The sequence below is a fragment of the Bos indicus genome, chromosome 3 (assembly GCF_029378745.1).
Source record: "Bos indicus isolate NIAB-ARS_2022 breed Sahiwal x Tharparkar chromosome 3, NIAB-ARS_B.indTharparkar_mat_pri_1.0, whole genome shotgun sequence".
Lineage (NCBI taxonomy): Eukaryota > Metazoa > Chordata > Mammalia > Artiodactyla > Bovidae > Bos > Bos indicus.
In genome coordinates this window covers 48,824,237-48,839,215 of record NC_091762.1, presented here as the reverse complement: position 1 = coordinate 48,839,215, position 14,979 = coordinate 48,824,237, and the positions used below count along the sequence as shown (strand labels likewise).

The window sequence follows — 14,979 nt, the reverse complement described above, 5'->3', positions numbered from 1 at the left end:
CAACAGTAACAGCTCCCCTATATCTGAAACCTAGAGTGCTCTGGGCTTAGTTCTTAGCCGCCTTCTATTTCCTAACTACATTCAGTTCCTGGGTGATATCACAGTTTCTCGTTTTGAGTATTACCATGTAAACACAGGTGACTCCAAAATTCATGTTGAAGACCAGCTTTCTTCAACTTCAGACTCATACATCTAACTGCACAGCCAACATCCTTGCTTATATATTCAGATATCTTACACTCAGCCCTGCTGTTCTCTCATGTAGTCTTCCTCATGTAAATGAATGGCAGTTCCATTTTCCTAGTAGCTCAGGCCAAAAATCTGGATGTCATCTCCCACTCTGTTTTTTCTCCACATCTTGCACCTTGTCTGCCAGGAAATCCTATTAGCTCTTCCTTCACAGTATGTCCAGAATCTGACTGTTCCCCATCACACCCACCACTGCCGTCCTTGTCCAAGCCATGCTGGTCTCTCACCTGAATTACTCCAATAGCCTCCAAACTGCTTTCCTTGCTTCTGCCCTTGCCTCTTTTAGTGTATTCAGCAACCAAAATGATCCTATTAAAATATAAGCTGGATCACATCATTCCCCTTTAAAACTTCCCAATGGTTCCCCATATCACTCATGGGGGGAAAAAAACCTAAGATTAAAAATGGACCAAAAGGTCTTAAAAGATCTGACCCTGTTATCCCCACTTTAACATCTATGGCTTCATAACCTACTGAGCTTTCTCTTGCTTACTCTGCTTTGGCCACACTGATCTCCTTTGCTGTTTCATAAATATGCCAGGTACAATTCTGTCTCAGGGGACTTCACTGCAGTTATTGTTACCTCTTCAAGAACTGGCTTTCCTCAGGCTGCTTTGCACCATACCTCCATCAAGTCTCGGTTCAAGTATCACCTTTCCCAACCACTCTACCAAAAACTGCAATCTCCTTTCAACTCCCCAATATTCTCTGTTCCCTTTTACTGCTCTATTTCCCTGCTCTATTTCTCTCTTTAGCATTTATCACTAGCAAATTATACATTTTACTTAAATATCTTGTTTATTATCCCCTTACTGAGATATAGCACCATAAAGGAAGAGACATTTGTAATTTATTCACTAATGTATCCCTAGCACCCAATGGGAATGCAATAAATACTTGTTAAATAAATAAGTGAATGCCAAATTCACAGTTATTAAGGAAAAAATTCAAACTAGAATTCTAAATACAGAATGCAATCAAAGGAGGGCAAAACCCAAACATATTCAAACAAACAAAATGGAAAGAATAAATCACTTACTGACCTTCCATGCAAGAACTAAAAAAATATATATATTTCTAGAAGAAAAAGAGTGGATCCAAAAGAAAGGAGTAGTGAGGGTAAGAAAAGCAAATACTACATACATCTAAATAAATACTAACTGCATAAAATAATAGTAATAAGTAATATAAGTGGAATAAAAACAAGGTAGAACCAAAACCCTGAACAATACCATATAGGATGGGAGGTGGTGCTATACAGTTAAAATATTCTAAAAGCTTTTTCTTTTTTTCCAGAAGACTGGAAATAACAAGATTTTGATTTTAAGTTGGATATCTGTATTAACAGTTTAAAGAAAATACCCAAGGGAAGAGGGTAATTTCCATTCCAGGAGAAGAGGAGAACAATGAAAACTCAATCCAAACAGAAGGCAGAAACGGAACAAAAAAAAGATTCAAAGAAAATGGTAAGTAGAAAGAACCAAATAAAATAGTAGAAATAAATCTAATATATTAGTAACCAAAATAAACGTACATGTACCAAACATGTTTGTTAAGAGACAATGATTCTCGGTTTTGAATTTTAAAATTATACTTTGTCATTTATAAAAGACACATTTAAAACATCATGACACACGAAACTCAAAAGAGATGGAAAATACACAAACACTATAGCACAGATTACAAAAACAGCGAGAGAATATTATGAAAATATTAATGCCAATATGGAGAAGGCAATGGCACCCCACTCCAGTACTCTTGCCTGGAAAATCCATGGACAGGGGAGCCTGGTAGGCTGCAGTCCATGGGGTCGCTAAGAGTCGGACACGACTGAAGTGACTTAGCAGCAGCAGCAGCAATGCCAATATATTTGCAAAGTTACCAAAATTAAACATGTTCTTAGAAAAATATCTTTGTTACACTGATTTTTAAAGAAACAGAAAGGCTGCAAAGTTTTATTTCCATAACAAAAATAACACAGTGGGGCCAGACATTGGGGCCATTGTATAACAGACAAGTTATACAAAACTTAAACTGGAAAAGAAGAACAAAATAGTGACTATTTGTTGGTGCTATGATATTTTATATATAGAAAACACTAAAGATTCCACCAAAAAACTATTGGAATTAAGAGACACATTCAGCAAAGTTCCGGATACAAAATCAATAGGCAAAACTCTTTTGTATTTCTACAACTATTAACAAACTATCAGAAAGAGAAATTAAGAAAACAATACCATTTACGACTGCATCAAAAAGAATAAAACACCTAGGAATAAATTTAGCCAAGGAGGTGAAAGACTTGTTTACTGAAAATTATTGGACAGTGATGAAAGAAATTAAAGAAGACACCAATAAATAGAAAGATATTCTGTGCTCATGGATTGGAAAAACTAATCTTGTTAAAATGCACCACCAAACCAGCTTTACAAGAAATGTTAAAGGAACTTCTCTAAGGTGAAAAAGAAAAGGTCACAATTAGAAACTGGAAACATGAAAATATGAATGGAAAAAATTAATCAGTAAAGGCTGTAGCTCAGCTGGTAAAGAATCTGCCTGCAATGCAGGAGACCCCAGTTCGATTTCTGGGTTGGGGAGATCTATTGGAGAAGGGATAGGCTACCCACTCCAGTATTCTCGGGCTTTCCTGGTGGCTCAGCTGGTAAAGAATCTGCTTGCAATGTGGGAGACCTGGGTTTGACCCCTATGTTGGGAAGATCCCTTGGAAAAGGGAACAGCTACCCACTCCAGTATTCTAGCCTGGAGAACTCCACGGACTATATAGTCCATGGGGTCGAAAAGAGTTGGATAGGACTGAGTGACTTTCACTTTCAAAGGCAAAAATACAGGAAAGGTAGGAAATTTTCCATGCACAGAGCTAGCAGGAAAGTTAGTAAAACCATCTATATGCACAATAATCAGACAAGGGATACACAAAACAACTCCTGGTAAAACATGATATCTAAAACAGTTATCATGAGGGGAGGAGAATACAAATGCAAAGTTGTTAAAATGCAGTTGAAATTAAGAAATCATGAATTTAATCATATATATAATCATAATCATACATATATCTCATGCAAAAAGAAAAAAGAATCCAAACCTAATCCTAAAGACAGTCATCAAATCATGAGAGAACAAAAGAAGAACAAGAAAGACCTAAAAAACAATGAACAAAATGGCAATAAGAACATGCATATTAATAATTACTTTAAATTTAACTGGACTAAATGATCTAATCAAAGACAATGAGTGGCTAAAAAAAAAAAACAGCTGCCTACAAGAGATGCACTTCAGATCTAAAGATCAGATCAGATCAGTCGCTCAGTCGTGTCCGACTCTTTGCAACCCCATGAATCACAGAATGCCAGGCCTCCCCGTCCATCACCAACTCCCGGAGTTCACTCAGACTCACGTCCATCAAGTCAGTGATGCCATCCAGCCATCTCATCCTCTGTCGTCCCCTTCTCCTCCTGCCCCCAATCCCTCCCAGCATCAGAGTCTTTTCCAATGAGTCACCTCTTTGCATGAGGTGGCCAAAGTACTGGAGTTTCAGCTTTAGCATCATTCCTTCCAAAGAAATCCCAGGGCTGATCTCCTTCAGAATGGACTGGTTGGATCTCCTTGCAGTCCAAGGGACTCGCAAGAGTCTTCTCCAACACCAAAAGCATCAATACTTCGGTGCTCAGCCTTCTTCACAGTCCAACTCTCACATCCATACATGACCACAGGAAAAACCATAGCCTTGACTAGACAGACCTTTGTTGGCAAAGCAATGTCTCTGCTTTTGAATATGCTATCTAGGTGGGTCATAACTTTCCTTCCAAGGAGTAAGCGTCTTTTCATTTCATGGCTGCAGTCACCATCTGCAGTGATTTTGGAGCCCAGAAAAATAAAGTCTGACATTGTTTCCACTGTTTCCCCATCTATTTCCCATGAAGTGGTGGGACCGGATGCCATGATCTTCGTTTTCTGAATGTTGAGCTTTAAGCCAACTTTTTCACTCTCCACTTTCACTTTCATCAAGAGGCTTTTGAGTTCCTCTTCACTTTCTGCCATAAGGGTGGTGTCATCTGCATATCTGAGGTTATTGATATTTCTCCTGGCAATCTTGATTCCAGCTTGTGTTTCTCCCAGTCCAGCGTTTCTCATGATGTACTCTGCATATAAGTTAAATAAACAGGGTAACAATATACAGTCTTGACGAACTCCTTTTCCTATTTGGAACCAGTCTGTTGTTCCATGTCCAGTACTAACTGTTGCTTCCTGACCTGCATACAAATTTCTCAAGAGGCAGATCAGGTGGTCTGGTATTCCCATCTCTTTCAGAATTTTCCACAGTTGATTGTGATCCACACAGTCAAAGGCTTTGGCATAGTCAATAAAGCAGAAATAGATGTTTTTCTGGAACTCTCTTGCTTTTTCCATGATCCAGCAGATGTTGGCAATTTGATCTCTGGTTCCTCTGACTTTTCTAAAACCAGCTTGAACATCAGGAAGTTCACGGTTCACATATTGCTGAAGCCTGGCTTGGAGAATTTTGAGCATTACTTTACTAGCGTGTGAGATGAGTGCAATTGTGCGGTAGTTTGAGCATACACACAGACTAAAAATGAGGTGATAGAAAAACATATTCCACGCAAGTGGAAATCAAAAGAAAGCTGGGGTAGCAATACTTACAGCAGAAGAAATAGATTTTAAAATAAACACTGTTACAAGAGACAAAGAAGGACATTACATAATGATCAAGACATTGCTCTAAGAAGATATAAACATATGCACCCAACATAGGAGCATCTAAATACATAAAAGAAATACAGACACAAAGGGAAAAATCGACAATAATAGTAAGGGACTTTAACACCCTACTCACATCAATGAACAGATCATCCAGACCAGACAGAAGATTAACAAAAAAAGTACTAGCCTTAAATGACACAATAGTCCTGATGGACTTAGGAGTATTTATAGAACATTCCATCCAAAAGCAGCAGAGTACACATTCTTTTCAAGTGCACATGGAACATTTTTCAGGATACATTACAGGCTTCACACAAAAGAAGCCTTGATAAATTTAAGAAAACTAGAATCCTATCAAGCATGTTTTCTGACCACACTGCTATAAGACTAAAAGTCAACTTTTAGAGAAAAGCTTCAAAACACATATAGACCTGTGAAAGCTAAACACTATGCTATTGAACAATGAATGGATTGCTGAAGAAATTGAAAAGGAAATTAAAAAAATATGTGAAGACAAATGAAAATGAAAACACAATGATCCAAAACCTATGGGATGCAGCAAAAGCAGTTCTAAAATGGACACTTACAGCAATACAAGCTTACCTCAGGAAACAAGAAAAATCTCAAATAAGAAATCTAGTCTCAAATCTAAAGGAGCTAGAAAAAGAAAAACAAATAAAACCTAAAGCTAACAGAAAAAAAGAACTTATAAAGGTCAGAGTGGAAATAAATGAAATAGAGACTAAAAAACAATAGAAAAGATCAATGAAACTAAGAGTTGGTTCTTTGAAAAGATAAACAAAATTGATAAACCTCTAGCCAGATTCATTAAGGAGAAAAAGAAAGTGGGCCCAAATCGATAAAATCAGAAATAAAAAAGAAGTTACAACCTGCACCACAGAACTACAAAGAGTCATGATACTACTACAACTATGGGCAATACAAAATGGGCAACTTAGAAGAAGCGGACAAATTCCTAAAACTCTTACATGACTTCTCAAGACTCAATCAGGAAGAAATACAAATATGGACAGATCAATTACCAGAAATGAAAATGAATCAATAATTTAAAAAAAATTCCAAACAAGCAAAAGTTCAGGATCAGAAGGCTTCACAGGTGATTTCCACCAAACATTTAGAGAAGAGTCAACACCTATCCTTCTCAAACTATTCTAAAAATGTGCAGAGGAAGGAACACTATCAAACTCATTCTGTGAGGTCAGCATCACCTTGCCACCCAAACCAGACAGAGATACCACAAAAAATAAATTACAGGCCAAGATCACTGATGAACATAGATGCAAAATCCTCAACAAAACACTAGCTCTAACTGACTCTAACAATACATTAAAAGGATGATATACTACATAACATAACAATACATATAAAAGGATGATATACTACATAACATAACTACATAACTGACTACATAACAATACATTAAAAGGATGATATACATTAAGTGAAGTTTATCCCAGGATGTTAGGATTTTTCAATATCTGCAAATCAATAAATATGATACACCACATTAACCAACTGAAGCATAAAAGCCATCAGTTTAGTACAGTCGCTCAGTCGTGTCCGACTCTTTGCGACCCCATGAATCGCAGCACGCCAGGCCTCCCTGTCCATCACCAACTCCCGGAGTTCACTCAGACTCACATCCTTCAAGTCAGTGATGCCATCCAGCCATCTCATCCTCTGTCGTCTCCTTTTCCTCTTGCCCCCAGTCCCTCCCAGCATCAGAGTCTTTTCCAGTGAGTCAACTCTTTGCATGAGGTGGCCAAAGTACTGGAGTTTCAGCTTTAGCGTCATTCCTTCCAAAGAAATCCCAGGGCTGATCTCCTTCAGAATGGACTGGGTGGATCTCCTTGCAGTCCAAGGGACTCTCAAGAGTCTTCTCCAACACCACAGTTCAAAAGCATCAATTCTTCGGTGCTCAGCCTTCTTCACTGTCCAACTCTGACATCCATACATGACCACTGGAAAAACCATAGCCTTGACTAGCCATATAATCATCTAAATAGATGCAGAAAAACTTTTTCATAAACTTCAACATCTATTAATGATATTGAAAATGGGCATAGAGATAACACACTTCAACATAATAAAGGCCATATATGTCAAGTCCACAGCTAAGATCATACTCAAAAGTGAAAAGCTGAAAACATTTTTTTTTAAATTAGGAATAAGATAAGAATGTCCACTCTTACCATGTTTATTCAACACAGTGCTAGAAGTCCTACCCACAGAAATCAGCAGGGAAACAGATATTAAAAAATCCAAACTGGAAAGAAGTAAAACTGTCACTGTTTGCAGATGATATGATACTATATATAAAAAATCCTGAAGACAGACACCACCCAAAATCTGTTAAGAGTTCATCAATGAATACAACAAAATTTCAGGATACAAAATTAATACACAAAAATCTGCTGCATTTCCACACACTAATCACAAACTATCAGAAAGAGAAACTAAGGAAACAATCCCATTTACAATTGCACAAAAAAGAATAAAATACCAAGGAATAAACCTACCTAAGGAAGAAAAAGTCCTGTGTTTGGAAAATTATGAGACACTGATGAAGGAAATTGAAGACCACATAAACAGATGTAAAGGTATACCATGTTCATAGATTGGAAGAACTAATAATCTTAAAATGACCATGCTACCCAAGGCAATCCACAGGTTCAATGTAATTTCTATCAAATGACCAATGGCATTTTTCATAGAACTTAAAAAATTTTTTAAATTTGTATGGAAGTACAAAAGACAACAAAGCAGCCAAACAATCTCGAGAAAGAACAGAGCTGGAGAAATTGTGCTCCCTGACCTCAGACTATACCATTAAGCTACAGTAATCAAGAAGATGGTACTGGCAAAAAAAAAAAAACAGACACACAGATCACACAGATCTCTGTTCTCTGGCACAGAACAGAGATCCCAGAAATAAACCCATACACTGATGGTCGATTACTTAGGATAAATTTTAGGAGGCAAGAACACACAGTGAAGAAAAGACAGTCTCTTAAATAAGTGGCAATGAGAAAGCTGGATAGCTACATATAAAAGAATAAAATTAGAACATTCTCTAACATCAGGTAGAAAAAATAAACTCAAAATGGATTAAAGGCCTAAATGTAAGACCAGAAACCATAAAACTCCTGGAAGAACACACAGGCAGAAGACTCCCAACAGAAATTGTAGCAGTGTTTTTTGGATCTGTCTCCTAAAAAAAGGCAACAAAAGCAAAAATAAACAAATGGAACCTAATGAAAGTTAAAAGCTCCTGCACATGAAAGGAAAACACTGACACAATAAAAAGACAGCCTACTGAGTGGGAGAAGACATCTGCAAATACATGATCAATAAGGGGCTAATATCCAAAAATATATAAACAGCTCAAATATCAAAAAACAAAGAAAAAAAAAAAGCCCAGCAACCTGATTAAAAAAGGGGAAGAATATCTGAACAGACAATTTTCCAAAGAAAAGATCAGATGGCCAATGATCAGGGAAATGTCGGTTAAAACCACAATGAGATATTACCTCACACTTGTCTGGCTGTCATCAAAAAGAACACAGATAACAAATGTTGGTGAGGATGTGGAAAAAAAAGAACCCTCATACACTGTTGGTAAGAATGTACATTGGTGCAGCTATTGTGGAAAACAGTATGGAGGTTTCCCAAAAAACTAAAAATAGAGAACTACCACATGACCCAGCAATTCCACTCCTGGGTATATATTTGAAAAAAGAAACAAAAACACTCAATCAAAAAGATACATGCACCCCAAGGTTTATAGCAGCATTATATACAACTGCCAAGATACGGAAGGAACCTAAGTGTCCATTAACAGAAGAATGGATAAAGAAGATGTAGTGTATACACACACATACACAATGAAATACTACTCAGCCATAAAAAGAATGAAATTTTGCCAAATGCAATGATATGCATTGACTTGGAGCATATTATACTAAGCGAAGTAAGTTAGAGAAAGACAAATACTGTATAATATCACATGTGGAATCGAAAAAATAAACTAGTGAATATAATAAAAAAGAAATAAAATCACAGATACAGAGAACAAATTAGTGGTTCCCAATGGGGCAAGGGAAGGAGGGGCAAGTCGGAGAAGGGATTAAACTACACATAAAATAAATAAATTATAAGGATATATTATACAGAATACAGCCATTATTTTATAATAACTACAAATGAAGTGAGAGAATAAATTTCCCTTGCTTCAAGCCACCCTGTGTATAGCACTTTGTTATAACAGCACTAGGAAACTAACACAGTATTGAGTCCTGAAACAGAAATGAAGCATTTTGGCTCATCCCATACCACATATTTCACTATGGCTGAATAATAGCGGGTGGATTTCAATCTTGTTTAACAGGGATCTTCCAAGAACACATTTTAGTAGTGCATAAGTGAGGGATGGCCACCTGATGCAAAGAGCTGACTCATTTGAAAAGACCCTGATGCTGGGAAAGATTTGAGGGCAGGAGGAGAAGGGGACGACAGAGGATGAGATGGTTGGATGGCATCACCGACTCAATGGACGTGAATTTGGGTAGGCTCTGGGAGTTGGTGAGGGACAGGGAGGGCTGGTGTGCTGCAGTTCATGGGGTCGCAAGGAGTCGGACATGACTGAGCGACTGAACTGAAGTGAGGGATGAGGGGCCTTCCCAGGTCACACTAATAGTAAAGAACCCACCTGCCAATGCAGGAGATTTAAGAGACATGGGTTTGATCCCTGGGTCAGAAAGATCCCCTGGAGGAGGGAATAGCTACCCACTCCAGTATTCTTGTCTGGAGAATCCCATGGACAGAGAAGCCTGGCAGGCTGCAGTCCACAGAGTTGCAAACAATCAGACACGACTGAAGTGAGTTAGCACGCATGCACACAGTAAGGGATGACGCTTACAAGTGACCAAATTGTAACTAAAACAAGGTTTAACTAGCTACAAAGGTCAGCAGAGGGTGAGTTACCCATTAGTGCATCCTGATTAGATGCACTATCGATAAGAACGATAGGGCTCATATGAGGGCAGCTCTGGAGTAACTGAAGGCAGGACTCAGCATCTGCTTTTCCATCTTGCTCTTCCTGTATATTAACTTCATAGTTTGCTCTAGCTGTCTTTAGCTAGCAGGTGAAAACATGACTGCTTTTCTCCAAGTTCTCTCTTTTATAGAGCTGAAGCACCTGAAGAAAGACTATTTCCATTCTCTGGGTCCTCAAGTCCAAAGAGCCCAGAGGGAACCATCTGAGTGGCCTGAGCCGGGTTGTCTGTCCATTCCTGAACTACCTGTTGGAGCTCCATGGCCAGGCAGGTACCAGAGAGAGGGAACGACGGAGACAAGCTAATGAAGAATAGCTCTGGTTTCTTTCCTTGATAAAATAGTTTTACTTTTTTTCAGTTTACTCCAAATTCTGATTAAAATGCTAAAATGAAGTGAGCAACGAGGAGCTGAGAAGTAATTTTTAAAGGCAGATACAGATATAATTGGAAGGATAAACAATAGTAACAGATAAATGATCAATACACGTAATACATTGATAAAGAACTTTAATGAGAGACTTCCTTGATGGTCCAGTGGCTAAGACTCCATGCTCCCAATGCAGGGGGCTCAGGTTCAATCCCTGGTCAAGGAATTACATCCCACATGCCACGACCAAGAGTTTGCACATTGCAACTAAAACCCAGCACAGCCAAATAAACAGATAAATATTACAAAGAATTACACTTTGGTGTGTTCTTAATAAAAAAAAAAAATTTAACGAAGAGCCAATAAGCACATGAACTGGATGCTTTAATGTATGTAATTATAAATAAAACAATTTTTGCAGTTGGAATTACCAAAAAAAATTATCTATTTGAAACAAAAGAATATAAGAAATTAGCAACCATTTTTATCTGAAGATTTAAAGAAGCTTTTATCTTTGGGTAGTAAAGGCACTATATTTCATCGGCAATAAACGTGTGACTGTATTGTGTGAGCAGGGCACTGAAGTGCCATGAGATTGCTTCATGAGAGAATTAAATTCAATATATAACCTGTAACTTTCTTAGACACAGAAATTATTACTTACCGTAGCACTGGGGTTTCTATCAGCTCGAATTTGTTCAAAAGAATTTATTTTATGGGTACTCATTTCATCAGTGTCAGCAACGATATAATGTCTAGGAGAATAAGCATTGGACAGGTTCTCCAGCAGCCTTAGCATCTCAGTGGTATGCCCACCTGGAAAAAATATTGGAAGGCCTAAGATGAAGAAACTTGTAATGGACATATCCATCTGATGATGTTATCCTACTGCTAAGTTTTGTGCATTTCTCAAAATACAGAAGGAATATATGGAAACAATAATCTGTGCCCCTGAAGAAATATTATTTCTATATGGGGGAAGAGGATAATATAAAAATAACATCAGTACCAGCAGTAAGTCATGCTACTGTTCTAGCTGAAGAAGGTACACAGAAGTATAAGACACTGTACTGTGTGTGCTCAGTGGCTCAGTGGTGTCCAACTCTTTGCGACCCCATGGACTACAGTCCATCAGGCTCCTCTGTCCGTGGGATTGTCTCAGGAAAGAATACTGGAGAGAGTTAGCATTTCCTTCTCTAGGGGACCTTCCTGACGCAGGGATCAAAACTGTGTCTCAAGTCTCCTGCATTGCAGGCAGATTCTTGGCCACTGTGTCACTTGGGAAGCTTGGTATAAGACACAGGTCCTGTTATCAAGAAGTCTGATGGGAGAGGGGCAAGACACGCACAGGTATATAAAGAGTGACGCAAGACAGCAAAAAACATTAAAATGAGGGGGACGGGCAAGCAAACTGTAATGAAAAGCAATGCCCTCAGCATAGAGAAGATCCCTGGTAAAGGCTGAGATGACTTAAAAGTGAAGCTAATGGGCAGACAGGTATAGGGATGCCAGTGGGTGGGGTGGGATCATTAGGACACGAGAAGACAAGATCCGGGATGGGTGTTCAAGGCTTGGTGGGAACACTGGGAAGAAAGATGAGGGTGAAGTAAGGTCAGCAAAGTAGGTTGGAAAATGGGAAGCAGCTGCTGAAGGCTTCCATGTTGTGAAGTAATATTAGGCAGGCATGAGCACTGATGGACAGGGAGGCCTGGCGTGCTGCGATTCATGGGGTTGAAAAGAGTCAGACACGACTGAGTGACTGAACTCAACTGAACTGAATTGATGAGCACTGATTGCTAGGGCTCAGATCTTTCTAAGGAAGACTTTTGTTCAACACCTCCTAACAGAGGTCTCAGCTCTCTGCAGGTCCTCAAATATTTACCAAACTTCATCCAACCACTGTGTGTTCAATTTCTGAAATCGTACAATCTCCAAAATTTTAACACTTTAATTTTAAAACCATGATTTAAAAATCAACTGTGTTCATTAAGGTTTCTTTCAGGGGGAAAAAAAATCAAAAGAACATTTATTTATCTCATTAACTATATGCCAATTAAGCAAGGCAATTGAACTTCTTAAGAATGAGCCCTATCTTATCTATTTAATTGCACAATCCCTTGGCCTCAGCCAGGTTGGTGTCTTTAACATTCTCGGTGTTCATCTTATTTGTTACCTCTTCTTTGCTTCTGGTCATGCTACAAAGCATAGACTTCCCTGGTGGTTCAGACGGTAAAGCGTCTGTCTACAATGCGGGAGACCGGGTTTGATCCCTGGGTCGGGAAGATCCCCTGGAGAAGGAAATGGCAATCCACTCCAGGACTATTGCCTGGAAAATCCCATGGACAGAGGAGCTTGGTAGGCTACAGTCCATGGGGTCAAAAAGAGTCAGACACGACCGAGCGGCTTCACTAGTGACTCACTATGCTACAAAGCTCCCCCTGCCCCACCTCCCTGTTGTAAGAAAGCTTTCAATAGTGATACAAACAAACAAGTAGGATAATCAAACAAATTAAGTATGTGTTTTCTCGAAGCACATATATATTCTTATAGTAGAAAGGGAAAGATTACTCTCTAGATCCCAGAAGGAATTAGATATAGAAATAGTCAGCACAGAGTAAATATAAAGGGAATTAGAATCATACTGGAACTTAATAACTTGTCACCCATTTTCTTCTGTGAAAGTGAATGAAAGTGTTAGCTGCTCAGTCCTGTTTGACTCTGTGACCCCATGGACTGTAGCCCAACAGGCGCCTCTGTCAATAAGTTGTCATCCATCTTCTTATGCAAGTAATTCACACATCTCATACTCATCTTAGAATTTTTGTTTTTAACTTTGAAAAAGTGTGGTAGTTTGCAAAGTAGGTACTTATTTTCACAGCTAGAACAATTAAGGATAAAACCTAATATACATAACATCTTCCACTGCAGTTAAGACTTTATTTTACCTACTTTCATGGTCTTTTTTCCTTTTTCTTTAAAGGAAAGCTTCACTGAATACATTCTTTGAAAATTTAAGCTTGTTACTGAATCAAGTCATTAAAATGATGGGCTTTGTCTTCCATTTTACTCTTTCAATAAGATTTATTCTTTGGGAATGAAATCCTCTCTGTTCTATCTTAAGATGAACCCAGAATGCAATCACTTCTAACTTCCTTTGCAAGCATCCTGCTCCAAACCACACCTCTCTTGCATGGATTATGACTGTAGCTTCCTGGTCTATTGCCCTCACTGCCCTTGTCTATTTAAGTATCCACTACAGTCTATTCTCAACACAGCCTCTATAGTGATCCTACTAAAAAGAGTTGATCAAATTATTTATCTCTATTCAAAACCCTCCAAGGGCTCCCCTTCTCATATGGAATAAAAGACTTTTTGTAAGCTCTTGGGCCTCATCTACTTCTTCCCCACCTTACACAGTCTACTCCAGCCACTCTGGCCTCCTTGCTGTTGGGTATCTGTCATCTCCCCAAGGAGGCTTTCCCTGACAGTTCTATCTAAAATATAACTTCCTATCTCTACTTCATAGTATTTATTGCCTCTAACTAACTATTCAGTCTATTCATTTTTTCCATTTTGGTCTCCCCCACCCTAGCCCCAATAGACGGTAAACACCATGATAGCAAGGGCTTTTATTTTGTTACTGCTGTACCTCCAATGACAGACAATTTAATATTACATCTAAAATTATCTAAGCAGGTCACATGTCTTTGAAACATATGTTATTTCAAAGACAAATAATAATTTTGATTGGTATTCTTTAAACAAGTGATACTTTATGGTAAGATTAAGCATTTTTTGGTACTCAGGGTAAACAAGGAAAATGCCTTCCCATCCTAAATTTTGGACATGAACTATTAAATTATTTATCTAACTACAAATCTTTCTTTGGTTTGGATGACTTTTGGAGGTCCTTGACTCTTCATACCCTCAATGGTTTGAATGACAGAGGGCACCACCTGCCTGACAAATTCTCAATTTTAGTTTTGGTTCCCAGTCTGCCAAATCTAATGATGTTAAGTGAATGGCTTGAACATCCATTCTTCCATCCATCTGCTCAAGCCAGAAACCCAGACATGACTCTTGAGCCCACCTTCCCATCACCCTCCACTTCCAATCCACAATTCTAGTGATTTTTATCTCGTAAATCTCACTTAAATGCATATACTTTTCTCCATCCCCTCACTCTTCAACCCCCCCAGTCAGGCTGTCATTTGTCACCTGAAATGTTCAAAAGTCCTACTTGTCTCCCTACCTCAGTCTTTGCAAGACATTCTCTTGACAATGCAGGCTGAATGGTCTTTGTGAAAGCTCAGATGCAACTGGGTCACTCTTCATTTAAAAATTCTTTAAAAGATCCCATTGCTACTAGGACTATCAAAAGTCATCACTTATTAAATGCATTACTATGTGCCAAGCACTTTGCTAAGCACTTTACCACCACATTTACTCTCTCAGCTCTTCCTAACTCACGTTTTTCAAAGTGGAAACAGAAGGTTCAATGAGGTTAACTAATTTGCCCAAGATCACCAAATTAGTAAGTTGCAGAGA

At 38.5% G+C, this 14,979-nt stretch overlaps 1 protein-coding gene across 1 annotated transcript in view; it reads right to left on the bottom strand.

The window, feature by feature from the left end:
* ALG14 (ALG14 UDP-N-acetylglucosaminyltransferase subunit) overlaps positions 1 to 14,979 on the bottom strand; it is a 98,233-nt gene that overhangs the window by 81,699 nt on the left and 1,555 nt on the right. The window contains exon 2 of the mRNA XM_019957019.2: positions 11,096 to 11,247. Within this exon, the coding sequence (XP_019812578.2) occupies positions 11,096 to 11,247 (152 nt within the window). The remainder of the gene's footprint in view (positions 1 to 11,095; positions 11,248 to 14,979) is intronic.